At 42.2% G+C, this 27979-nt stretch overlaps 2 protein-coding genes across 2 annotated transcripts in view; both read right to left on the minus strand.

Moving 5' to 3' along the window:
• Positions 1–17778, minus strand: part of kif19 (kinesin family member 19) — a 36208-nt gene extending 18430 nt beyond the window's left edge. Inside the window, exons 1-2 of the mRNA XM_010888640.3 lie at positions 17322–17778; positions 14048–14128 (exon numbers count right to left, since the gene is read on the minus strand). Of these exons, the coding sequence (XP_010886942.1) occupies positions 14048–14128; positions 17322–17360 (120 nt within the window). The 5' untranslated portion in view covers positions 17361–17778. The remainder of the gene's footprint in view (positions 1–14047; positions 14129–17321) is intronic.
• Positions 17779–18133: 355 nt separating this feature from the next.
• Positions 18134–27295, minus strand: dnai2b (dynein, axonemal, intermediate chain 2b). The gene is made up of 13 exons (XM_010888641.3): positions 27153–27295; positions 26513–26703; positions 25776–25937; positions 24118–24239; positions 22977–23119; positions 22664–22777; positions 22082–22221; positions 21699–21821; positions 21382–21605; positions 21089–21224; positions 20776–20922; positions 20142–20360; positions 18134–18851 (listed from the first exon to the last, which is right to left on the minus strand). Exons 2-13 carry the CDS (start codon positions 26693–26695, stop codon positions 18804–18806), a joined length of 1761 nt encoding a protein of 586 aa, XP_010886943.1. The 5' UTR covers positions 26696–26703; positions 27153–27295; the 3' UTR covers positions 18134–18803.
• Positions 27296–27979: the final 684 nt, after the last annotated feature.

Raw genomic sequence — 27979 nt, forward strand, 5'->3', positions numbered from 1 at the left:
GGTGGAAGCATAGGTAATGTGGAGGTGGAAGCATGGGTAATGTGGAGGGGGAAGCATGGGTAATGTGGAGGGGGACGCATGGGTAATGTGGAGGGGGATGCATAGGTAATGTAGAGGTGGAAGCATGGGTAATGTGGAGGTGGAAGCATAGGTAATGTGGAGGTGGACACGTAGGTTATGTGAAGGGGGAAGCATAGGTAATGTGGAGGGTGAAGGGTAGGTAATGTGAAGGGAGAAGCATAGGTAATGTGGTGGGGGAGACATAGGTAATGTGAAGGGTGAAGGGTAAGTAATGTGAAGGGAGAAGCATAGGTAATGTGGAGGGGGAGGCATAGGTAATGGTGATGGGTGAAGCATCAGTAATATAGATAGAGGAAGGATGGCTAAACTTTGATGGGGGAAGCATGGGTAAAGTAGATGGAGGAAAGATGGGTAACGGTGATGGGGGAGGGGAATGGGACATTTTCATTTGCATATTTCAATATTGTTCACATATTTCTGTCAAAGACCCCTATCTCAAAAGTCACAAGTAATTAGAGAATTTCTAACCAATCATACTATTGAAGTGAATGACACCTTTTCCGACATGTGTTCTGGTTCTGGTCAACAAAATCGGTCTCTGATACCAATCAGATGGTTTTAAGTGTTCTGGGAGGAGCTTGGATCCAGACCCCTTGCAGAGACGAAACTAAAGTCTGTTGACATGGCATAGCGTTTACCCCTCTTTCTGACAGCACAGGGAAAAATGCATGGAGCTACTAACCTTTACCTAGCACAGGCCAGTGACTGACATTAGAGAAATTATAATAATTCATTTTAAAAGTGCTCTGTATATCTGTATACCAAAATTCAAACTCCCCACTACAGCAGACATCAACAGCACATTGATGTTGCATGAATTTCACAGTACGAAGCAGACTAGAATCAACGCTAATGCTGCTAACAAAACAAACATCTAGAGCGTGAATTAAGACACTGGGGGAAAAACAAAGCCTTTTAAATATGTATAACCTTGTCCTCAACCAGCACCTGTCTGGAAGTAAAAAAGAAATGACAGCCTGTTCATGTACCGACATGAAACCAATTAGTTGGATGGTGTTACTTATATGCCTGTTGGCGTGGAGGCCACATCCAACCATGATAAACAGGGCCCACTAGTCCACAGTTCCACAGTCATTCCCTATTCCAGGACACATTGTTGGCTATTGAATACAATTATGTTGATTAAAGAGAATATTTGGCATTTAGGACACTCCAATAATAATAATAATAATAAACAAACAAGTCAATAAACAAAATTCTAATCTGAAAGATTTAGCTCTTTGGTGGTATCCAGTAGTACTGGCAAATTCATGAAAATGTCAGATAAGATCATCAAATACAAATAGAAGAGAAGACTTCCATTGCTTTGAATTGTGCTTTTGCTTCAGTCTCTTACAAAATCAAAAGTACTCTGTATATGCATGCCTGGTAAATAGAGGACATCTGTTACATGCGTAATGCTGGCTAAGTGTCAATGCAATCAGTGGGACTATATCATGAGGGATTTGCCATGGACTGGTAGAAATTCCTCCATGAACCAGCAAGTCTGTGGACCTGAGTTTGAGAAACGGTGACCTAACTGATTGAAGTGCTACTTGCTGTTTGGTTGGTAATTCGGCTAACTGGAGCGCTGCTTGCTGTTTGGTTGGTAATTCAGCTAACTGGATCGATGTTTTCTGTTTACTTGGCCATCCATTCCATTGGCTCTCTGATCACCAGCACCGTACACCAGATTCATAATTCAAGGCCTGGTTGATGTTTCACATGCCTCTGTTTCTGGTTCTACTATCGGGTGCCAAGATGTGGAACAGTGGAGAGGTGAGGTGTGTGTAACAAGCACCAAAAGTCACCGTCACCCAGCTGCTCTCTAGTTTATGCCCTAATCCAACAATAGATCGGGCTCCCAATTGATTCTGAAAATGGGCATATAATGCTTTTTTTCCTTTCTGCAATTTCATGGAATCCTATTTATGTTTATGGACCTGCTAAATCTAAACAACTGCCAGGGGACTCAGGGCTGTCAAAATCAAGATTTCTTCTGAAGCACATACATGCCATTCTTGTTCTTATCACAGTGCTTGCCAATGTATTGTATGCATGTACATTTGTATGTTTTAGGGGCTGTCTATAGGTCAGGCCAGTGCATTGTGGAAAGACATTAAAGTGGTTTACGTGATGGAGTATGTGTGTCTGCATCTCTCTAAATGTGTTCTGTCTGTCTGAGTGTGTGTGTGTTGTGTGTTGGTGTGAGTGTGTATGACGGTGTGTCTGCCTGGTTTTGAATGAGTGACTGTTTTTTTATGTTTCCCGAGATACACCTTCCCAGTTATCCCAAGTCCCTTGACGACAGCACGGTTGTCGTGGCAGCAGGGCGGGGAGCATGGAAAGACATCCCGCTCCGACCCTCTTTAGCAGACACACACACAGACACACAGGCATGTTGTGAAATGACTAACAAGTCGGTTGTGCACTCTAGCGCAAGGGCATAAGACCAGGCTGCATAAGCAGAGGACCGTCAACGCATGCAGAGGACCCCTGGTTGAAGCCCAGGCTGGTGATGTGACCCTCATGCAGACCAGGACACACACCCTGTTGCAGGCTCACACCGGGGTTGGGGCGCAGTGAGTTCTGCTGGACTGCTCAGGGCCGCCTGCGTGCTTCATGGGCCTTTCAGAAGAACACTCCGGGCCAGCAGATGTCTTAAGTCAGTGGGTCTGTGAGAGGCGGCAAGCCCCGGCACACCTTTCACCCGAGCCAACACGCGCCCTACGGCCGGCACGGCAGGGCTGGTTGGAGCAGACGGAGTGCCCCACTTTCACCCACGTAGGGTTTCACCAGAGGTAATGACGTGGCTCACTGCACCGTCCACACAATGACATGACAGACGTGCCTGTCCGTATCACCTTCCCCTCCTTCTAGAATACAGACCCGACTCACAAACGGCACCCTTCTCCCCCGCCTAGCGAGCTACTCTTGACCAGGGCCCATGCTGTAGCCTGGGTGAACTAAACGCAGTGGGCTATTTGGGACCCACCACTAAATCAAACCGTGACCCCTGTGACGTGATAACTTCAGCCACGCTGCCTGTGTGCCGCCTGTCTGAAGACGACCAGTAAGAAAAAACAAAGCATGGAACAAGCAGTCGGCTCTGACCAACCAGGACCTTAACCAGGACGCCCTTTCAGCTGCTCTTTCAGAATGTCCAAGAAAGAACACCGTCCTTCAGCTGACCTCCACCCTGTTCCCCAACAATGGCGTCTCCCATTTCAGGAGCTTTACGTCAGAGGGGGCAGCCGAGGTGTACCATCTGCATACCTGATACATGGGACTTAATTGCAGCACCAGTACTGTATATTTTACCTCAGTCTATTGACCCTTCCCTAGGTTTATGTAACCGGTCTACTCTGTGCGTGTGTGGTCATGTGTTCGTGGTCATGTGTTTGTGTGTATGCGTGTGACCACGTACGCGTGTCCGTGTGTGTGTGTGTGTGTGTGTGTGTGTGTCCGCAAGATCAACAGAGAGCGTAGCCAGCGTTGAGGGTTGTGCGAGATCACAGACCTGAAACAGGATCAGTGTGTGTGTTACCATCAAAGACCTGACCTGGCACTGAAAGTACGATCACTGACTGAAGACTGACAAAAAAAGATGGACAGAGGTCAGAGGACAACAGCAGCGAAACGGGTCAATGCACTCTCTCATTCACTTTCTTTGTCACTGTGGATTGTTTCTCATACAGACTAATGTATACAACACACAGATATACATTATTGGTTGGGAAAAGAAACTGAAGCTTCGGGCATATGCTACTTTTCATTGAGGAAGAAATGGGGCGTCTCTACATTTGATTATGCAGTCTACAGGTAACATATTAGAACACTGAAGTTTTACAGGGTGACAATGCCATCTTCAGCATAATGGGGTATCTGGGTGTATTTTACACAAGTTGTTAACCTAACAGACCTAAGTGAGGTCGGCTTGGCATTTGGTATTACAGATATTAACGTTGGAATTACTGAAACCACCAGGTCACCCACACAGCTGAAACAAAATGCTAAAACTGGCCAGAGATTTACCGCTCCTTAACACAGATGATAGAGTTAACCTCAAGTCTTCTTTTATGAATAGTGTGTGATTCCTGTATTTGATCCTTCCATGTACAGTATTGGCACCATTACAACAGCATATCTACTGGATCTATTGCATGAAAACTAATACTAATTGTGTACATTTAACATAATTTAGCAGATGTTCTCATCCCAAGGACATTACAGTGAACGCAAACATTTTCAGACTTTTGTAACACAGCCGGTTCATGTTGTTTTATTTGTTTCCAATGTATGTTAAAAAGTAAATATAATTGTCTGATATGAGCATTTCTTATCAACATAAAAGCTACATTTTACCTGGACAGTAAATCATGACTTTATATTTTATGTATACATTTTATGAAGTGAAAAAGCTGTCTACAAACATTCTTAATGGAAGTGTTTAAAGCAAATATATCCCTAAAAAAGCTATTTTGTGTAAGAAACCCTGGTTTTAACCTTCCCAATTTCTTCAGCATTACCCCTCTACTCCACCAATGCACTGCCATCCAGTTAAAATCCATGACAACACCATAGTCACTGTCTACAGAGCAGCAAGGGGAAGTTCCCCTCTTTACCTTCAGGCTATGTCCTACAACTCAATTTCTGCCCAGTCAAAGCTCCTCTCTATCCTGAATCAGCTTCCCTTTGAAGCTAGGCCAGCAGAACCCTGCTCATTCCCGAAAACTTCTGATGCCCTACCTTTTAAAATAGTACCTAAAACAATTACACAGCCCTTCCCCCGGGCCCACCCCAACCCCATGTTTACAATCAGGCCTGGTTCGAATCCAAGTTCAGATGGGAAAATGTATTTTCTCAAGTGATCCTCTTTGAGAACACTGTGTCTAGTGTAGACCTTCAAGCAAAGCACTTAAACCCTCCCACTACTATACACATGCTACAGTCCATCACGGCTGACCCGCTGGTTCCTCAGCACATCTCTTATCGTTTCAGTAAAGCTTGTCAAGCAACAATACTTCTAGTCCCTGTTTGCTTGGCTGTAGTACTAACTTCCAAACACTTGGCTACCACCAAACACACACAAACTTCTCAAAGAACAGAATTCCTCATTCCAGGCCATGGAGCCAAGCATACATCTAACTTTTGGGGCACATGACTGGCTAGCAGCCAAAGTGTTAGAGGTCAGAGGTTACCCTGAGGTCATGAACACGAGGTAGGCACAGAACACCATGGTGCAACAAACTAAAATAGCAGCTGATCATATGGACTGAGCTTGACCAGGACCAAAGGAAGCATCCTAACCTAAACATGTCACCAAGCTTCTGCTGGTCAGGCAGTCAGACCTCAGATCAGCAGAATGGTTGGTCAGGCCAGGGTTTTTAATCTGGGGGCAGGAGTGAGGGCACCTCCAGTCTGCTTAAAAGAATTGGGATGTATCTTTGAGTATGCTGTCTTGGTTCCTGACTGTCTCTGCCATGGGTAAGACAGCCAGGGGCCATATTTAAATATGAATACAGCAGTCATGACATATAAGTGGTTCTGAATAAGAGAGCCCGCTCAATGGCTAGAATGTAATGAAATGGAATGACTGCATGCCATTGACAAATGGTGTCAAAGGTTATTCAATTTCAGCTATATGAATATATCAATGGGAAGGGTAGACATGTTAGCTGGTGGTTCTAAAGAGACCATCTAGTTAAAATATAGGGTATATAGTATATGCCAAAGCAAGGGTTACATGCCCACTATACAGAGCAAAATTATTTAGAGTAAAACGTTACTGTTGTAACTTTCATTTAGCTAACAAAACACTCAAAACCAATAGACTATTTTCCAAGACCTTGACTTCAGCAAGCCTCTATTGGTTTGGATGGCCTCTCTTTGATGCAGTTAGTAAGCTAGGTGTTCCATTCCTGAAAGCAGAACTCATTGGCAGCATGGAAAATGTTCTTACTCACTGTCTCCATGTCACCCTAACCTGGCTCTCCTGTTGTGATCATTTACCAGACTATTAGCACATCCCAGTCTAGCTATGAGAACACATCTCATTAGTCAGGTTTGTAAGCCTGCAGGGAAACAGATGAAGTGGATTTTGTTTGTAATGGCCCCTGTATTCAGTATTATGTGAATAATAAACAGACATTTCTGTAGGGGTTAAATTTGTTTTTAAGAGAAAATCAAGGATGAGATTTCTAACCATTTCTAAGCCTTTTTCAAGCCTCAATACAAAAAGTGTGTATAAGCACAACATATGTATTACAAATAGGATTAAATCAAAAACAGACATAATGCAGGTCGGCACCATTAGCAGGCCATGACACGTTTCCTTCATACCCCACTGTTTTTAGTGACGGCTTCAAAGTGCACTTATGTGATGAAGTGTGACTGCAGAGTGTCCTTCTAATGAAAGTGTGCTGACCTGTTCCATTTTCATCCCTAATGGACCAGCACACCTCACTTCCAAGGACTGGTGTTCCTACCGGTTCCCAGCATATACCCACCACTGTCATCATACACTGTAGCATCTAACACAGCCACCACTGTCTTCATACACTGTAGCATCTAACACAGCCACCACTGTCTTCATACACTGTGGCAACTAACACAGCCTACATACAATACGATTCACACAACCCATAATGACCTAATCCAATGTAAATCACATGCCCATGTTCTGAAGCTGGATCTACAGTACCAAACAACTTGCCACCCCTCACAGTCCGGTGACCCTCTAGGTTCTTAGGATGCAACCCTTAAGCATGGAGTTTTTCATAGGCACTGCGCATTCAAGAACACTCTCCCCCAACCTCTATTCTCCCTCCAGGCATCCATGTTGCGAGGGAACGATCCTCCTCCGAGAGCTGAGGGTCAGCCAATAAGAGTACAGGGCTGATCCATGGACCAATTAAGAGATTGCAATGAAGACCCGCAGACCAATGAAGACAGTGCAGTTCTGAGCCTGTGTCTGACCTAGCTCCTGGTTGTGTAACAGGTATTACGTGTCCAGCAGAGAGCTCAAACGTACACAATGCCCCAATGCACTGATGAAGTTTCACAGTAACAGCATTGTCCAGAAGGCTGGGTGGCCAAGAGATCACACCCCCCACAATACAGCACACACACACTGAACAGACAGTGTACTGAATGTCACTAAGGTGTGGGGGGTGTGTGTTATTTTCTGCCTTATTTTACCTGGTAAGTAGACTGAGAACACATTCTCAGTTACAGCAACAACCTGGGTGCCGTTAACTGCCTCTCTCAGTGTATTTATTTTTTCTCCCAGCTGGCTCAGGGTATCAATTTAGCAACATTTTGGCAACTGGTCAGACACTCTAACCACTAGGAAACTGGCCGTTACATTAATAAACGGATCTGCAAGGAAGCAGGGAACCGTTCTCACACATAGACATTCATGTGGTTCCCTGCGTCTGCAAGAGGAAGGACCAAGTCTTGGCTTTTATTTGTTGCCGGTTTTTCCCTCAGCATCCTTTAGACAGACAAGTGGGGGTTTTGGTCAGTGTATGACAGAAAACATGCCCCTTCCTTGCAATGCAACCTGATGGGTCTCCTACCCTTTCCCTCTTTGAAGCCTCGGTGATCACCACTTCCCTCCACGGTCAGTGGCCAGTCAGGAGCGGAGTCGCCATTTATGGCCACTTCATTCTCATTCCTGGCTCTGCCTCTGTGGGCTGGGGACTGACTGAGATTAAATCTTGTCTGTGGCTGAAGAAAGAAACCACTGGGGTTTGTTTGTGGTTTCTTTTCTCCCTGTCCTGTCCAGAAACCTATTCAAACAAACTGTCTCGTTAAAGCCTCAGACACTGTTTGGACAAAGTGTCTAAGTCTATTCATTGGCAAACAAACAAGGCAATTGTGTGGCTATTTTATTTTTGAAAATAAAACTGAAACTGTGGCAGGAGAATCATTAATACACAAGCCTTATATCTGCGTTTTGAGTTCAGGATCGGTGAAAAAGCAAGAATCATGTGTAGGTCTTTAGGTGGCAACGCGACAAAGGCAAACAAGTGAAACAGCAGTTTCATTATGAAGGAAAGAAATTATAGGATTCAAATTAACACTGTGAATACGATGGATGAGAATTGGTTTCTTTCATTCATATTAAATCAGCAGCAGGCAGCAGCCTCGGCTAACTACCATCTCGGTCGTCCTCACAGCAGGCTTTCCTCCTTATCCAGGGGGTGCTATAATCCACAATTCTAGCTCAATCAGGTTGGCTATTGTACAGCACCAAAGGTAGAGTGATTCGAATCTCCTTTCAGAAAAGCAGCAGAAACACAATATAGAATGCTCAAGGCAGGGCACTTAATCGTGCACAAAGGAGATAATTTGGCAGAGTGTTAAAAGGTACATGACTGGAGTACTTCTCAGGGTACAGTGAATGTAGCTCTTTGTTTCATTTTCCTAAATCTGGCACCAGTAATATACTGGTTTCTTCCTGACTCTCACACTCTCACTCTCCCACACTCTCCCACACTCTCTCACACTCTCTCACACTCTCTCACACTCTCCCACACTCTCCCACACTCTCTCACACTCTCTCACACTCTCTCACACTCTCTCACACTCTCTCACACTCTCTCACACTCTCTCACACTCTCTCACACTCTCTCACACTCTCTCACACTCTCCCACACTCTCCCACACTCTCCCACACTCTCCCACACAGTGCAGTTAAACACGAGATGATGAGATGTATTGTGTCCATTTTTCTTTTCACTCAACAGACAGAGAGAGAGAGAGAGAGGTGATATCAAATGGTTTTAGCCAAGGTTACTTCGTCTATACAAAAACAGAGCCCAATGGGGAAAAAAGGAAGTAAAAAGAGCTCTGTGTACGTTATATGTACCAACATTACTTTAAGTGGTGCATTTTTCTCCATGTGACAGTGTCCCACATGCACACTCCAAAGCCTTCAAAACACAACAGAAATTCCTGTGCTCACTTCCCTTAGTCTCCACCCCGTAAAGAAGAACATCTTGGCGGTGTAGCCAATGGGAGCCCTGGGAGGGCAGAAGACATACCCAGCAGAGCGACCCCGCTTCCTCTCCGCTCTCACAGAGCAGATAGATCCTCCCTCTTACGGCAGTGAAAAAAATAAAATAACAATGGCCCTGACCTTGTCGGGTGGTCTCTATGGTGACGGACAGGGCCTTCCTATAAACCATTCTCCTGTGTGCTCCCTGTGTGTGGGTGACAACTCTGCCCAGCCAGACTGCCTGTTAACTGGCCCTAAAGCTACGGGAGATGCTAACTATCTGACTACCTCTCAGGGTTCTGCCGCTCACACCAAACCACACCAGGCCACATCAGATAGTCACAGTGATACCCAAGATAATCACAGTGTTAACAGGACATTTAACTCACTTTTCTGTTACACCATATTTAGTAAATTTTCTAGAGCATGGTTGAGTCTACCCAACTCAACCATGCTCTACCAACATCTCCCAGCACATGGGTCTGACAACTCTATGCCCGAACTGTATGCTGGCAAACCTAAAGTAGAGTAGGCAGTGTGGTGCTTATGAAATATCCTATCTTTGGCAGCAGACCAATGCCTACTTCTCACTTAAACACTGCCATGGTTTGTACACCTGAATGTTATTATGCAACATCGCCACACGCAGAAGGTGTCTTTGAAAAATGTACACTGCTCTTGAAATTGTTCAAACTGTATGTGTTTGGTCTGGCTACGGCTTTTTTTGCTGACTAGTGTTAGACATCTACACATTGAAATGTGTGAAATAATAGCGGTAAAACATAACTGTAAAACTTTCACTTTGTCCTCCGATGGCACACAAACAGTAATGATAAGATGAAGGGTACAGCAACCTCTGTAATTCTTAGGAATCAGGTGAAGCACAACTCCTGTAGTCAGAAATCAACAGGGCAGGTGGGTGAGGTTTTTTTGTCAACACATGTAGTCCTCAATCTGCTTCGGTATAAACCTGTGGTAGAAAAATGAATTTAAAAAACGCTCTGACAGGTTTCTTGTACAATTCCTTGTAAGGATCAACGTCCCAGTGTTTAAAAGAGAACATTCTGAAATTGTTTGAATTGAAGGCATTGTGGAGGTTGCTGACAGGTCCATGGTTTGGCTGTTCCACAGGTCACGTAGCAGACCATGTCCTCCATTAGGTCTCAGGCAGATACTGTTGTAAGTCGGTGGTTGCCTTCTAGAATGGTCAGTGCCATGCAGAATTTGGACCAAACCTCAGAGATGTATTTTCACCTTTAGCAAGGCTGCGTTCTCCTCAGTGTTGAGCAGCGCCAGTGTGTCGGTCACATTAATGGCACTCAACTTCTCAGCAAGGATGAACTTTTCATAGAAGTGGAGAAGGTCAGCATAGAATGTCACCGCCTCAAACAAGCTGTTCCACCCGACTTTACCAGCTTTAGGTGGAGCTTTGGTGTGGAAATTTTGTTTTTTAAACCAGGTCGCAAATGATTTTACTATGCTAAGAATTTGAAATGCTGCCAGGCCTTCCAGATCAGATTGATAGCATGACAAAAGCAGGTCAAGTGGACTCTGTTATAAGGACTTCTCTGTAAGCACTGATTTTCTCTGTAAGCAGTAGAATTCATTGACCGTCACCACCGCCCACACACACGATTTCTCCAATACAAACGTAAATGAGCCAGCATGTCTGACTCCACATTTAATGAAAGAGAACAACTAGGCTACAAACCAGCGCGCAAAGTTGATTATATTCCACTAAAACCACTAAATTCTGCAACAGTCGCTAGCTAGCTAAAGAAGCAGCCTCCTGATGTGACTCCTTCAGCTGCTACTGTACACAACTGACCAGAGCCATTATACCGAAACAAGTTAATCTGGAGATTAATTTCCAAAAACAGTGGCTAGATTATTGTGCCTGCTAGATTAAATTGTGTTTTTACAGGGATGTACTTTCAAGATGAAACAATAACAACCAGTCACAAACTGAAAGCCCAGCAAAGCAGGTGCATAAATGAAGGCCGCAAGCTCCTCGCATGACTTGCTCTGAAATGAATTTGCCTTGGTCAGAGAATCTATTAGTCTTGAAACACTCATGCGCCTTGGAGTGGGCATGGTGTACAGTTCAAACAAGCAATACAGAAGGGCTTTTTAGTCAAACACCCAACTGTTGCAAACTGTGGATCAGTGGATGCGCATTGTCAAATCAAATGGAAATTAACAGACATCACTTGGGGAATGTGGGGATTGGTGAGATTGTCTCCCTGCATCCATGAACACCCAAAAAACTATAACTGTATTCATATTTTGGGATGCAGAATTGGCTAGATGTGACTGATATAAAACAGCAAATGAAATGCTTCATTTATAGTGTAGGATTTCCTAAACTATATGTTTATACCTCAAGTGGGCCCTGTGTATTCTGCTAAGTTATGAGAATATATAGACGAGTTTACTGAAGTATTTCTAATAAGAAAAGAATGCCTGAATACCATTTGAGTCCAATGACAAGAGAGTAAGGTGAAAGCTTCATTTATAATGCAGAATTTCCTAAATGTTTGTACCTCAAGTGGCCCTGTGTATTCTGCTAAGTTATGAGAATACATAACTCTTGATAAGAACATCCTCAATTAAACCTGAAAAGCCTGAACGGTAAGAGCCTCACATCACCACGGTGGGCATTTAGAAGACCTCTCTACATTGTAACTGGTCTCCAGTCTGGAGTGCCAGCAGCAGATTATGCTATAGACCTGATCTACCTCCAGACATGGTAACAGGTGGCTTAGTTAAGCTTCCATCTAAAAACCACCACCCCCTCTCTGTCTCAGCCGCTCACCGCTGAATCATCCCGATTCCCAGAGAAATGGGGGGGGGGGTTAATGGAAACGTAACCACCAGCCGGCCATTTGTAGCAGGCTAATCTGTCTCAGCCTACCTGGGGGGCGGGAGGGGGGACACCATATGGTGCCCGTTGGACAAACACCATCAGATTCAGGACAGCACTTTAATCTTCAACCGGCAGCCATTTAGTGTATCTACGTTTGAACATGGAAAGGCCACTTGTGTAAGCGCGCCCGTTCGTGTGTGCATGTGTGTGTGTGTGCGCAGAATTCTGTGCATGGCACTCCAATAACTCCCTGTTGATATCAGTTCCTTTCAATGGAATGAGCTTCTATAGGTCTCTCTCTCTCGTTCATTAGCATCAGTCAAAGCAACACATAGAAACACATTGGCCTACAAGCCCTATCTCAGGTGACAAGTAAACACCATGCAGGTCTACAATCTCCCATACGCTCCACAATGACTGAAATGAGTCCATAAGCCCTTCGCAGTAAACACAGACAGCTGAGGTAAGAGTCGCAGTTTAGGCTGCTAAACTATGTAGATCACAACAACAGTCACCTTGGGTTACCGCAGCACATCATCAACGCAGCTGATTGGTGGTCTTGTGTTTCATTCAGCTGGTGCCAATGAGAAAATAGTAACAATTGACAACGCAGAATAGAGAAAAGGAACATTGCCGCCACCTTGTTTTCCCGAACATACATGTATGAATTGATGAGCTGTTGTGAACTTTAGTACGTTGTAGAAGGCAGACGTGTGTCACCACCAACTGGGACTGGGCATTGCCTACTCCTGGTGATGTCATGGCAGAGAGGAGGAGGAGGTGCTGGGTTAGTCAATCTGATTGCAGGCAATACAGTACCTTTGGGAAGCATTCAGACCTCTTCACTCTCTTCACATTGTTGTTTTGTTCCTTCATTTATAATAGATTGTTTTATTCGCTGCCATCAATATAAACACAATACCCCGTAATGACAAAGTGAAAACAAGTTTTTTTTTTTAAGGAATGGGTGCCAATTTATTGGAAACAAAAGAATTAAATATGTCACGTTCATAACAGGGTCTAAGAAGTAACAAATAGCATGTGATATACATAACTACATTGGTGATGACAGACTTAGATGAACCATAGAAATTCTCAAAATAATTTATAATAACTTTCCAAAATTGAGTCCAATTGCAGTTGGTTCTTCCAACAAAAAAATCACCTGCTGTAACTTGAATAAGCTCAATGTGCTACAGTAAGTGTAAGTAAGAATGACCTCATTGTCACAATAACCGTCATCATCATTCTCACTCTCCTTATCACCATTACACACACACACACACACACACACACACACACACACACACACACACACACACACACACCAGCAACCCTAAGTGGGACCTAAGTGGTGAGTATGTGAAAGAAAAACACCTGGAGGCTTCTAATTGGCTCCAGGTAAATATCCTCCTTGTGGACCATGTGGGAACACTGCCTTTCCCTGCAGCTCCATATAACACATAACGGATAAATGGACTAAATCAAGGCTCTCAAATAGTGGCTGTTTTACACATGCAGTTTCCTCCAATGCTACAGTTACAACAATATTAATGATAACAATGCTAATGATAAACATTAGTTTGCACCTTGCAAGATTTCCAAGGACACAAACATTCACGAAGATTCAATTCCTTCTTCCCACCTTCAGAGGTCAGTCACTAAGCTCTAACAAACAACTGAGTCACACCCAGGGATGAAAGCAAAAAACGAAAGCCATCCTGAAGCATCTCTCGCACGCACGCACACACGCACGCACGCACACAGGCACATTAAATAGAATTTAGTCATCTGACTGAATGACTGACTGACTCACTCAGATAATCATGGATGAACACACACACACACACGTTAGCAGACACACAGACACCCACAGTGGTCTTTTTGGACCAGCTCCAGTACACTGTGCTGAGTGCGCCTACAGAAACTAAGATGTGAAGCATGTGGTGACAGGATGCTGGAGAGGCCTGAAAGAGAGGCCCCCGCAAACCTGCACAGAAACGCTGGCATTCTCTTCGCAAGAACTCAAGCAGGCACACACTCATACACCCAGACAGACATAAACACTCCCAGAACCACATGCCGGGTGACCTCACCTGGTCGTCCACTCTGTGGGCCACTATGGTGGCGTTCTCTTCTCGCTCTGAATCGCTAAGGGGTCTGATCCTCAGGGCCACCTAGCAGACACATAAATGACAAAACAGTGTTAGAGCTTTTACAGTTAAAACGTTCACAGGGACAAGGCACTACACCAACAGAGTTAGAGCTTTCACAGTGTCTTAAATGGAACACCCCAATACAACGGCACAGGGTTAGAGCTTTGACCGTTAGAGCTTTCACAGGAACACACCACTACAAAGACACAGGGTTAGAGCTTTGACCGTTAGAGCTTTCACAGGAACACACCACTACAAAGACACAGGGTTAGAGCTTTGACCGTTAGAGCTTTCACAGGAACACACCACTACAAAGACACAGGGTTAGAGCTTTGACCATTAGAGCTTTCACAGGAACACACCACTACAAAGACACAGGGTAAGAGCTTGCGCAGTTAGATATTTCAGGGGACACCACTACACCAACACAGGGTTAGCTCTTTCACAGGTAGAGAGAGTTAAATATAAAGTTAAATATGTCAACAAACTGCACTCAAGACACATCTGTGAATAAAATTTCATGAGAATCAGAAAAATCATGGTCCTCTTTTGTTTGTAGTTTTCTGAGGAATCACAATCAAAGGATGAAGTACATTTTAATGTTCCTGAGGCTCTCTCTGTCAAAACAGACTCCATGGGACGGAGATGAATGTTCATCTGCACCGCAGGGAAGGAGCTTCTGCAGAAGAAAAATTATAATCTGAGCCTGGATGAACATTATGATATACTCAGATGAGAAAAACTAAGCTATAAAGCAGCGTAGGCAAACAAAGACCTGGGCCCTGAATGCAGCCTGTGAGCCGATTAAATCCCACCTGCAGTAGTTTGAGTATAAAAAAAATGTTAAAGAATTAGGTTAATACAAACATTCCAGCCCACTCTTGAACATCTAAAACTAGAAATTAAGTGAAAGTGTTTATGGACCAACAAATGTTTTAATAACTGAAGTTTTCTGGCCCAAAACTTTTTTTTTTATGGATCTTGATGGATTGTAGATAAAAATATTTGCGCCCTTTGAATTTTTAAACCCAGAAGTGACACTTAAACCAAAAGGTTTGCCTAACCCTGATATAGAGTGTTACCCCATCCACACATTATGCACCGATCAGCCATAACATTATGACCACCTGCCTAATATTGTGTAGGTCCCCCTTTTGCCGCCAAAACAGCCCTGACCCATCAAGGCATGGACTCCATTAGACCTCTGAGGTGTGCTGTGGTATCTGGCACCAAGACGTTAGCAGCAAGTCCTTTAAGTCCTGGAAGTTGCGAGGTGGGGCCTCCATGGATTGGACTTGTTTGTACAGCACATCCCACAGATGCTCAATTGGACAGAGATTGGGGAAATTTGCCGGCCAATTCAACACCTTGAACTCGTTGTGTTCCTCAAATCATTCCTGAACCATTTTTGCTTTGTGGCAGGGCGCATTATCCTGCTGAAAGAGGCCAGTGCCATCAGGGAATACTGTTGCCATTAAAGGGTGCACATGATCTGCAACAATGCTTAGGTAGGTGGTACGTGTCAAAGTAACATCCACATGAATGGACCCAAGATTTCCCAGAAGAACATTGCCCAAAGCATCACACTGCCACCACCAGCTTGCCTCCTTCCCATAATGCATCCTGGTGCCATGTGTTCTCCAGGTAAACGACGCACATGCACCCGGCTATCCATGTGATGTAAAAGGCCACCTTCTTCCATTGCTCCGTGGTCCAGTTCCGATGCTCACGTGCCCATTGTAGGCGCTCTAGGCAGTGGACAGGGGTCAGCATGGGCACCCTAACTGTTCTGCAGCTATGCAGCCCCATACGCAATAAACTGTGATGCACTGTGTGTTCTGACACCTTTCTATCAGTACCAACATTAATTATTTCAGCAGTTTGAGCTACAGAAGCTCGTCTGTTGGATCGGACCACACAGGCCAGCCTTCACTCCCCACGTGCATCAATGAGCCTTGGCTGCCCATGACCCTGTCGCTGGTTTAACGGTTTTCCTTCCTTGGAACACTTTTGATTGTGCAGACCAGGAGCACCCCAAAAGGACTGCAGTTTTGGAGATGCTCTGACGCTGTCGTCTAGCCAACACTATTTGGCCCTTGTCAAAGTCACTCAGATCCTTACGCTTGCCCATATTACCTGATTCTAACACATCAACTTTGAGGACAGAATGTTCACTTGCTGCCTAATATATCCCACCCACTGACAGGTGCCATGATACGAGATTATCAGTGTTATTCACACCACCGGTCAGTGGTCATAATGTCATGGCTGATCGGTGTATGATGGTGTCACTTTTAGAATTATGGAGAAAAAAAAATCTACTGCTCCATGATATACATATTTTTTGAGATACACTTGTAAATAGTTTGTTACTGAAATAGCTAATAATGTTGTATTATTAGTTTGGTTGAGATACACTAGATGAAGACGAATTATGCCCATGACCAACATGGACAAAGTAATACAATAATATTGACACAGAAATACAACAGGGATTAATAATTATCCTTTCTACCATCAGACCGGTGGAGCTAGACAGTTTATTAAATAAAAGTCAAGACAAGAGAGATGGGGAACAGAAACGAATCAGGTTAATAATTCAGATATGGTATATTGCACACAGGCATATCTACTTTAGGCCCACTTGGAAATAATTAGTCCTGGAGATATATAAATAGACATATATATAATTAACCATCGAGTATACCTGAGGAGCTATTAGTGAATGCTTCCACGTCAGATAAAAATGCTTCCACGTCAGATAGAATTTTTTTTTATGCGAGCTTTCTTTTGGTTATGAAATCAGTCGCTTTTATACAGGGATATCTGTCTGCTCAGCTAACGCAGATCATTGACTGGTGGAGATGGATTTTTTACGTACGACATGTGAACTCAGTGAAAAGGTGAACACATGTCTCTGGAGTAACATGAAGCATACTGTTCAAATAAGTTGTTTCACTCTTCAAACGGGGATATCTAAATAAAAGCCCAAACTTGAAGGACATTTCCGCACTAAGAATAGATTGATTACGCGACTTGACATGCTGTTTACTGAAGTAGCGTCTAGTCTACATTTAATGTCGTTAAGTGACAATAATTAAATGAAGTAATGCAATTAATATACTCGTACTGTAGGCTATAGGCGTCATTACCACTACAGAAACATAAGCAATAACATACAGGTGTGTTGTGTTAGGTATTCTAGGCTACTTACAGTTAGTTGGTGGTCCTTTGATTCGCCAGTGTCCTTCATGGCAACTTGCGGTTGCGGTGTCCTCGACTATGTTCAAAAATGACTATCTACACTAAAGTGGACATCGGTCAGACATCCTGCACGATACCTCTGAAAATCACCTGTAAGCATATAGCCTGTTAGTCCAATGTCGAACTCGGTCTGCAAAAATAGACTACAAACCTTCTTGCTTCAAAATAATTACGATAGTTTGTTTTGGTAAAATGGACACCACTCGACAAAAGTGCACGCTTTCAAACAAAATCTGATATAACTGGGTAAAACGATGATATTACGTGTAGTCTATTATGTTTTCACTCGAAGAATTGCAGGTGCCAAGTAAATCGACCTGTCTAGCCTTCGACTCCTTCACTCTCCCCTTCCCTTCACTCCTCTGACAAGTAGTTCCTGGATACCCTAGCCTAGAGATCAGTAGGTGAAGTGTATACACACACACACAAGGATGCATTCTCCAGTCTCATAAAAGAGCACTGCGCATAAAGAACCAGATGAAGCGGATGCTAGGATTTGCAGCGGCCCAATGACGACATCTGGTGGAAACATTCATAGCTGTCTAAATTCCACGGACGCACCTCCTTACCTTCCACACTAAACATGTGTTACTTAAGTTCCCACATTTGCTCCGAGATACTAGGCGAGATACTACATAAAATTTACTTTTTTTCACATAAGAAAAAGAAAAGCACCTTGTAATGCACTTTACTGAGAGATGTGCTATGTAAATAAAGCCAGATTTATTTTTAATCCCCAGTATTTACAATTCACAAGGGCAATCTCCAATCCGAAATGGAACGGTCATTATAATTCATCATACTGTAGGTCCTTTCACTCCATCCTCAACAAGGTCTGACACCACATTGAATTAGTTGCAATTGAGTATAACTCTGCAGCCCCTATTTTGCTCTAAAAATATATTTACTGCACTGAAAATATTTTACACCTCATGTCCAGAGTGACATGCATCTTAAGAAAACAAATACTGTAGCTAAGGGTGTCAACCAACCCAGTAATTGTAAGATTGAGTAAAAGGATATTTTAATGAACCAGCTACCTGCAAAGTCAATGCTAGAAAGAATTTAAAAAACAAGCATTCGTTCAAGCACTGCAGGCAACAACTGCACACAACTCCATGACTTTTTGACATCCACTGCGGCTTGGCATATGACTAATTTCATACAATAATCACCCCACTTCCTTATTGATTTCTAGGAATCACGCAAAGTGTCAAATTAAATACAACGTTTGAATAAAAAGTACTTAAATCAACAAAGACACACTTAATAATGACTTATGGATACATTGCAAAATAATTAAACATGTACACTAAATTCCATTCATGGTTTCCATGTGAATCACTGAGAATGTATATTTTATAGAAAATGTATTGTCTTTATTAGATTGACTTAAGATGACATTTCCGATGATACGTGGAACATTATGTGATTAGGGTGTTCTGTCACGGATTTCTTTCTCTTCACACACGCCTTTCTCCTACAAGGGAACACAATCATAGTATGGGTTATTGATGGGTTATTGATTTTTCCTTCTCTAGACTTAACATACAAGAACAATTTACAGAGACCCCCGGTTCCTTATCTCAACAGACCAGCGGACCCTTACAACAGGCAATTTGTTAGCCCTGGACAAATGAGGGGTAGCTATGTTTGACATGTAGCTAGCTATATGTGGTGATCTCATATAGGCAGTCAGAGGATTAACGACTTCATTCAAAACAAAAACATTTATTTAGATTTTACTCACGTGGCCTGTGTTATTTAGAGGGCTATAGAGTAGAATCTGGACCTCCCCCTTTATTTGTAAACCCCTTGACAATCTTCGAAGAACCCTTGACAACCCTCAAAGAACCCCTGACAACCCGTAACCCAGTAACTTTAACACCTGTAATGTCACTTTGAAATGAGCATCTCTCCAACTATTGTCCAAATTCAATGTCAAATGTCACTTTCCAGAGGGAGCTCAATTATGGCCTGCAATCTGGATAATGGATAATATATAATAATTATTATATTATAATTATTATCAGAGAATGGATGGATATTATGATACCCAGCTGAGACAGACTAATACATAACTGACCTCCCATACACACATTACACACTTTTACAGAATCAGGGCAGCAGAAAAAAGAACAAACTTTCTATTCAAAATGTGTATTATTTTAATTATTCAAAACGACTTTTAAATACAGTATAATTCCCATCCTAGCATAGGTGGCGAATAATAGCATCAATACAAGACACCCACCATGCAGTGACACCTCATCCAAACACATTATCACCTAAAATATGCGATCACCAGACCCAGAGACTATGCCAGATGAACGCTACTGCAGATAGCCACCTGCATAGCACCCTGTATCCCACTGCACCAAATGAAAGGGCAAATATATTTATTTCTATTTCATCATTACTGGACCTGGTAAGTTGACTTAAAACCAATTCTCAGTTGCAATGATTACCTAGCCAAAGGTGTACATTAAAATTATTTTTTTTTACTGTGTGTCGGTTATTAGAGAATTGGCACTTATTGTATGAAATCAATAGTCTATGTTAGTCACTCTTGATAGCATCAGCTACCTGACTGAAATTTTAAATGTGCTCTTGTTTGTTATGCAACTGATAGCCAACTAATTCAGTCATACGACACATACACAAGGGATTAAATATGAACCCACTGGAGACAAACTGGCTGAAGTGACATCATTTTGACACAAATGTGTGAGGTGAATTTGAATCAACAAGAGTTTAAAATCAATCTAACCTTTTTTTCCTCCCCCTTATCTCTCTTCTTCAGCTCTGCCTCTACGATCTCATAAAAGTCTTTCTCTATGCGAGTTATCAGCTCCTCTGGACTCTCCTCTCCGTCGCCCTCCTTGGTGTCCTCCTCCTTGCTCTGCTCCGAACGGCTGCGCTCCTTCAGACGCATCTCACGGTGCCGCGCCTCAAGGATCTTCTCCCGTTTGGTCTCCCGTTCAAACATCTGACCATTTTAGGGGTAACAGAGACGAGCAGAGGTACCCAGGCAGAAAAGAACAATATGACCCTTTGTTGAAATGTTGATCCTTTGTACTTTTTTAACACTTTTGTTTACTGTTTACACTTTTGTTTATACATTTAGGTAAGTATATTAAACAGATTTCAAATGATCTAAATTGCAATAGCATGAAAACAAAATGCTGAAAAGGTGTATCAAAACTTAGAACATTTTATTTAGTAATGAACATAAATGTTTTAGTTTTTTTCTCATTTTAAACCATTTGAGGTGTATTTTTTTAAATATCTGTGCCGTTTTTCCAACTCCTATAGTATTGTCCCACCACAAAATAATACAGCTAGGGGTTGGCAAGGCAGCACGAAGCGTTCTGGGACCAGACTATTTAGAAGGTATCTCTCACCGCGGTGGCTAGGGCCTTCTCGTTCTTCTGGAGGGTACAAAGCCCTGAGGAGATCTCCAGCAGGGTGACAGTGCCCAGCTGAGACCCACATGCCAGGAAGTGCCCGTTGTCCTGGACACGCAGGCTGTTCAGTGCTTCATCACACACCTAAAATACAATAGAATCAAATAAAAAAGACATTGAGTGACTGTCCATCCAGATTTATTGTAGCCTCAACATGAAGACGTTTTACATTATCATTAAGGCACGGCAGTTACTGAGTTAATGCAAGATGAGGTGTTTGTTGATACAAACGAGTGAAGATGGGACCTACTTTTACACTGAGGGTGGGGTCATTCTGCTTGAACAGGAAGTCCCAAACATCAAGTGTTCCATCCATTTTGATGGTGAAGAACACAGACGGCCGTACTGGACTCCAACTGCCATCTGACAAATAGGCCGTATGGTATCTATGGCAACCAGCAGAAGTCAATTTATATTAAGTCAAAATTGCCGGAGGTATATGATAGGGCGGACAGAAGGTATTGGGACCAAAACATTTTTTAACAAACAATGTATGGAGACCATATAATTGGTTGGTAACATGTTTCTCGAGAGACCCTTTACTTTGTCCACATGATGGACGACTCCTTGATGTCTTCGGACCAGATGCGGGCCGTCCAATCAGCTACAGTCAGGAAGTTCTTGGGGAAGAACGGGTTCCTTTGCAAAGCATATATGGGGCCGTGATGGCCACTGTACATACACACTATTTTCTCTGCCGGAGTCTTGGCCTTACGGTTACAGGAGACCACTAGCCCTTGCTCAGTCCCCACCATAAATTTTGTCGGCTAAATAAGAAAAAGACGTTGTTAGGTTCATCCATACTCCAAGTTCTATATACAATTAACAGTGGGACAGTACAGTCTAGAGGGCCTCCTCACCATAGTGGTCTCAAACTCCAGAGAAATGGCCCCCAGGGCATTGTCCAGGTTGCCCTTCTTGTTTGGGTCCAGTATCAGCCTCTCTGTGGGCTCGCTCATCTTACGGATGTCCCACCACAGCACCTAACAGAGAGAGACCGTGGTCAGGGCCAGTCCGTTTCCTTCTCTCCTTCCAAAGGATGCATTATTACGTCATTCCTGGCTAGGGCCAAATGGCAGCTGAAGGTCAGGGAAAGTGCACCCAACCTGGATTTAGAGTATCAGGCTTCACATGGCTCATGAGCCCTGAGCGTTTTGGGCCACCTTGGCCTATTGTGCCAGCTTGGCTTGAGAAAGGGATAAGGTGACAGGCCTTCATTGCTTGTCTTGGAGGCTTGGCTCACCTGACCGTCCGTAGACGCAGAGAAGGTATCGGTTCCAGTCTTGGACTGCAACCAGATGACTCGGTAGACAGGGTCTCTGTGGCTGTGCTCTATGGTGGACATTTCCACTGGCTGACTCCCCTTGCGAGTGTCCCAATAAGCTGCTCAGGCAAATACATTACACTTAGTGTACTTCCACACAGACCCATTGCACACACGCGCACAAATAACAAGAACGCAACAAGATTTCTAAATGTAATGATTATTTTGTCAAAGCCTGAAAAATACACTGAGGCAATATACTTGAATGTGGAACTAAGAGAGCATCCCTGCAAACCAATCCAGACCATAGACTTACATAACTCAAAGAATCGTGACATGTATAATAGAAAAAAACAACCATTAACTGAATATGCCCTTTAAATAGTAGGACCTCGGGGTAAATGTGTGGGACTAATAGAAATGAAATAGAATGAAAGATGGTGCAGTCTGAGAGGAAAATGTTCTGTACTCAGTAATCTCCTTAGGACATTGTCACTTAACTGACAAAAAGGCATCATGCGTGCTGTAAAAAAAAATATATTGTGCTGCTGAAAGACCCACCTATCTGGCCATTGTAGCTGCCTCCAACCAGGATATGACAGTCTTTAGGGTTGTACTCCAGACAGACCAGTGGTGAGACAGGCTTCAAGGTCATTTCTGGTTTATTGGGATTCTCTAAACCATCAAGACGCAACAAAGATGATTTAATTCATTACAAGAAATGATTACTCTGACTTACTGAATAATCAATTAAGAAAATATCCACTGCTACAGCGATACCAATGATTTATACTTTGTTAGAAAGAAAACTAAATTAGACACATTTAAAACATCTGAAAGCTATGGTAAAAAGATAAAGAAGTGTTACAGCTACCAATGTCCCATATGTAAGAGTTTAAGCTCATGTCTTTAGAGACTTTCTGGAACTCCAGTGAAGAGTAGGCCACAGCCAGTTTGCGGCTTCCATCGGGGTGCCAGGAGAGACTGGAGGCTGTGCGCTTCACTTCGTTTGGGTCTCTGGAAGATAAACGAAAAAAAAAAAACTGACTTAAAAATAGAAAAATTAAGTTGTCAAGAGCAGCAATGCCGATATTGCAATGAAGAAGACACCTTTCGGCCTCTGGCCATCATGGCCGCCGTGGGACCAAAACAGCAGCGATATTAAGCATCATACATCTTTGAAACTATCTTTAAAACAAAATCGGGACACAATGGAAACTGTCTGGCTGCCACTGTGGTTGTTCCAGTCTTAGAAAAAAGGGTGCTTAAGGAGTTCTTTATGAAGGTACATGGTTCTAAAAACTACTTTTTGGATCAAAAGCACCCTTTTTTACACCCTAAAAACAGTTTTTGGCAGAATGATTCTTTTGACTATTCTTTGGAAGGCAAGAAGGGTTCTGCATAGAACCATAATATGTTGAATTACAGGGCGATTGTTTATGCTTCATGTAAGGAATGCACATCAACACTTCAAGGCATTCAGAAATGCAAGACATTCTAATTTTGATAGTTCTGCATTAGACACCCTTGAATGAGACTGTCGAGACTTCACTAGCACCATGTGTATATATTTGCATACATGCTTATGCATGTGCATATATGTTTGTTTCTGGGCAGGACATTCTGTCTTGGGTTTCGCTAGGTTATAAATAGGAGTTATGTGCAACATGGCAGGTTACTCTAGTGGATTAAAAACAGCCAAAAGTAATTTTTCTCTGCCTTTTCTGTTGAGTGCTGAAGTCTTTCCTGGTAAAGCATTTTCCATGATATTTGTCATTGTTGCAGAGCACCCCTCTTTTCTTTGTTTGCTGGAGCTCTATGGCCTACTTAAAGTCCTAGAAAACCAGCAGTACTCTGGGTCCTGTGGCCTGGAATTGAGATGGGGGGGTGTATAAAACAACTAAATAGAGAGTTCTAAGAATGGTGCCTTTTGTGGAGATATACTAAACAGCACTATGTGGTTCTACTTCTTAAAAAAAATATTGTTGAATGATAGGTTTCATAGAGGGAGGCACCTGAAAACGTTGATGGTTTTGGCAGAAGGCTGCACCTCTGATTCCTCCACCACCTCCTCCTCTTCAAAGTACTCCCGGTAGATGTCGATTGCATTGTTCTGTTTAATGCAGTGTTCCATGTTCTGCGTTAGAATGCAAGGAGTGGAGGAGGGTTTTGGTCAGAGATAGATTGGATTGAAATTCTTTTCATTTTGATGTATTTTTTTTATTTCCACAAAATGTGACATATTGGAAAAAATTAAGAGACTGCGCTTTTTCTTTCCTTTCCAGAAAAGTTGAAAATGAAAGTTTTGAATGAGGAACAGAAGTGTTAGTAGATAAAACACTGAAACAAAATGAATTATTGTAAGGTGACATTTATTATATTTTGCTAAATATCTGTAAGAAAAAATTCTACTGAAATATGTTGCTTGTATAAGTATTCAACTTCCACACAATATTATTTAGTGCAATGTCAGCTTTTTTTTCTACCAGCACTGCACAGTGTCGGAGTGATGTTGTCAATTCTTCTTGGCAGATTTGCTCCAGGTTGTTCAGGATAGTTGTACAACACTTGTGGACCAAATTTCAAATAGTGCTATAGATTCTCTAGTGCTATAGGCCTTTTTTATGCCACTTTATGTTCTTGAGCCACTTCAACTGAACGACTCGCATTTAGATCCATAAATGTATGCTTTTTACAGAATTACCTTAGTGGCTTATTACTTACTGGACACAAGTTGTAAAATCACCACGGTACTAATGGTAATGTTCCTGAACACTTTCCTTCCTTTCCTGCAGCTCAGTTAATTGGAATGACGGTATTGCTCATGTGTTTGAGTGGCTTATTACATCATCCACAGCATAATTATCTTCACCATGCTTAAAGAGATATTGCATTTCTAATGTGTTATTTTTTACCATCTATGAATCACTCCCGTTCATCAACAGCCATTAAAAAAAATATGCAAAGAAGGATTAAAAAAAAAAACATTCCTATTACATTCCGAGTTTAGAATTGCTGTATGGTTCTATAAAGATTCAAACATTGTAAGTTTCTTTAGAGGTTCCATGTAACATGTCTCTCAAGAACCATAAATCAAGGCCTACCTCTACTACCTTCACATAAATATGATACTAGTACTCCCTGCATATATAGTTGCTATAATTACTAACTGTATGGACTTTTTATTAAATGTGTTTTATACTCTTATAACTTTTTCCTTTGCATTAATGACAAATGGCTTATAAGTAAATATTTCACACTAAAGTTTTCTCATACTGAATTTTGGACAAACTGTTTTTTTATTTTACGATAAGGCCCATTGATAGTCAGGACACCCATTGAACATCCCATCTGAAAGACTTCACCATATAGAAAGCAACGTCCTTAATCACTGTCATTGCAATCTTTTTTTCAGATCAGAGTAAATATTGCCTCCTACTGGCCAGTAAACTCCACTGCAGTATATCCAATAACTGGGCCAGCTACCTGGTGGGTCAGCTGTTAGAGCATATTGGTTGCAATTCTAGGGTTGTGGGTTCAGTTCACAGCGAAACAGTACAAATGCATATGAAAATGTATTAACTCACTACTGTAAGTAGTTCAGGATTAGAGCCTTTGCCCAATGACTAAAATGGTGTACTCCATGACTGACTATGATGTGTGACACACTCACATTGCCCAGCTGCATGACAGTACTGATGTAATTCTCATCTTTCTCCACTTTCTTCCTGAAGCGGATGGTCTGCTCCATCTCATGAGGGTTGACATCTTTGGGCCAACCTCCCTCCACATGGTTTATCCCCCTGGTATCTGACTCAAAGCGCTCAGTGTTCACCTACAAAGAAGGGCTCAGGCAAGATTCAGCACACCGTACAGTCACAGCAGTTAATGACCTAGTCAGACAGGCTGAATAAACATTGTTGTAGTGAACATTTGACAGATGTTCCTCAGGCTTATTTCTCCCCTTAAATAACTTTTTCTGATGTCATTACACTCAAGTTAAAACTAATCTGTATTGCTTAAGTCAATGGTTCTCACTATTTTGTGGCCAGGAAAAGAACATTCAGAATCATGCCCACTACCTTTCAGCATGGTAAGAAAAGGTTGTTATTAAAAACACAAATTTGGGCAGTTTTTGTTTTTAACAGACGAAAACACAGTAACAAAAATGTGAAATAAAAAAAGGGGTGGGGGGCATTTGTTGGTACTAAAATAAATATAAAGTACCTCAGCGGATATTGACTACAAACTGAGAGTCCCTGGCTCAGGTCATGTGAAAACGTTAGGTTGTGTAATACAATACCATACAACTACAGGTTCCAGAGAAAGATGAAATTATTGTAGAAGTTTTGTGCATTACTTCTGTCATCCATTCTTGCTACATGTGACAGGTTGTTAGTCTATGCTCACCTCATGCTCCGACATTTCTTGCGTGCACTGTATGGGAACATCGCAAGGGTCTCTCTCAATGAAGTTGACTGCCAGAGAAGGATCAGGTAAAATATCCACATGCAACTCAGCCGACCGATCAGAAAAATTACACTGTCGACCAAACTCGTTGCGCTTCTTGGTGTACACATAGACTATCTCCATTGTGAGTGCTGTTGGGAAACAGGAGAGTTTTAATGTAGGTAAGACATCTATGTCCTACTTCTTGTTATTTATTTGCAAGTGATTATTTCAGGCTGTCCCGACCCATTTATGTTTTCTGTTTTGTTGCGGTGTCACAGATTCCCTTGACTTATTTGGAGAGTCCAATGTCAGTCAACACGGCTAACCTAGTTTGCTAATGATCTCAGTTAACTTTACAACGAAAGCAACGTGATGGTAACGAGCTAGCTGAGCTGTACAGTAAACCTACACATTTTGAAAGCAGTAGGTACACATGTTGGGTGTAACAGTACAGTAGTTTTATCTCCAGAGAACGTATTGCTTGGTTGTGACGATATATAAATGGCGTGTACAGTACTGAAATAAACAATCATCAATTGATTATAACAGCTTTGATAGTTAACACGTAAAAACAACATTCTGAAATCACCATTCATACCTCACTATGTCTTCCTTTCTCCTTGGGAGCGCAAAACACAAACAATAACATTAAACTCCTCGTAGTCCAAATGTTTGTATTCCCCCCCCTCACACAAACTAGCAGCAATAGTTTGCCGTATCCTAGCAACAACTTCCACGTTCAGTTAGTTTTTTTTTACGTAGTTTCAACGTTCAATTAAACGTTTTTACGTTCAGTTATCATCCTTGTTTTAAGGATTCTCTCGAATACACCAGCCTGTATTTCTTGTTCTACATTGAAGAGGCATGTTTGTTCTACGTACCTTCTTTTTATGGGAACGTTCCAAAACGTTAAACACAGAAGCAGCACATTTTCTAACACGTATTAAATTTAACATATAAATCACAGAATTGACAGAAAACGGTTTTTGTTATTCACCCCCAACCAATCCAAAGTTATAACAACAAATAAAAATATTTGCATATCATCACATGAAATAATAATAAAAAATAAATAAGTAGACAATAAGGTACTTACACAATAGTAGAGTTCAAAATGTATCAGTCACAATAATGTGATACAGGCTATGCCTAAATTGTGACCCACAATAACAATAGGGAATTAAATAATGAAATGAAGAAATTTGTATTTGAATAGTTTGGAAATTTATATTGGAATATGGAATAGTTAGAATACCAAATTAGCAAAAACCCCCTCCAAAATCCTAAATGGAGCCCTATTTTTAACCAATAGCTAAAATCATTTGTACCCGTTTATCTCTCTTAGCTAAGTGAGGGGCAACTAATTTTCCTTGGGTGGAGAGCAGATGAACATTCAGCTTGTAACAGATACTAGTAAATTATTTT

The sequence above is a fragment of the Esox lucius genome, chromosome 5, assembly GCF_011004845.1.
Source record: "Esox lucius isolate fEsoLuc1 chromosome 5, fEsoLuc1.pri, whole genome shotgun sequence".
In the NCBI taxonomy this organism is placed as follows: Eukaryota; Metazoa; Chordata; class Actinopteri; order Esociformes; family Esocidae; genus Esox; species Esox lucius.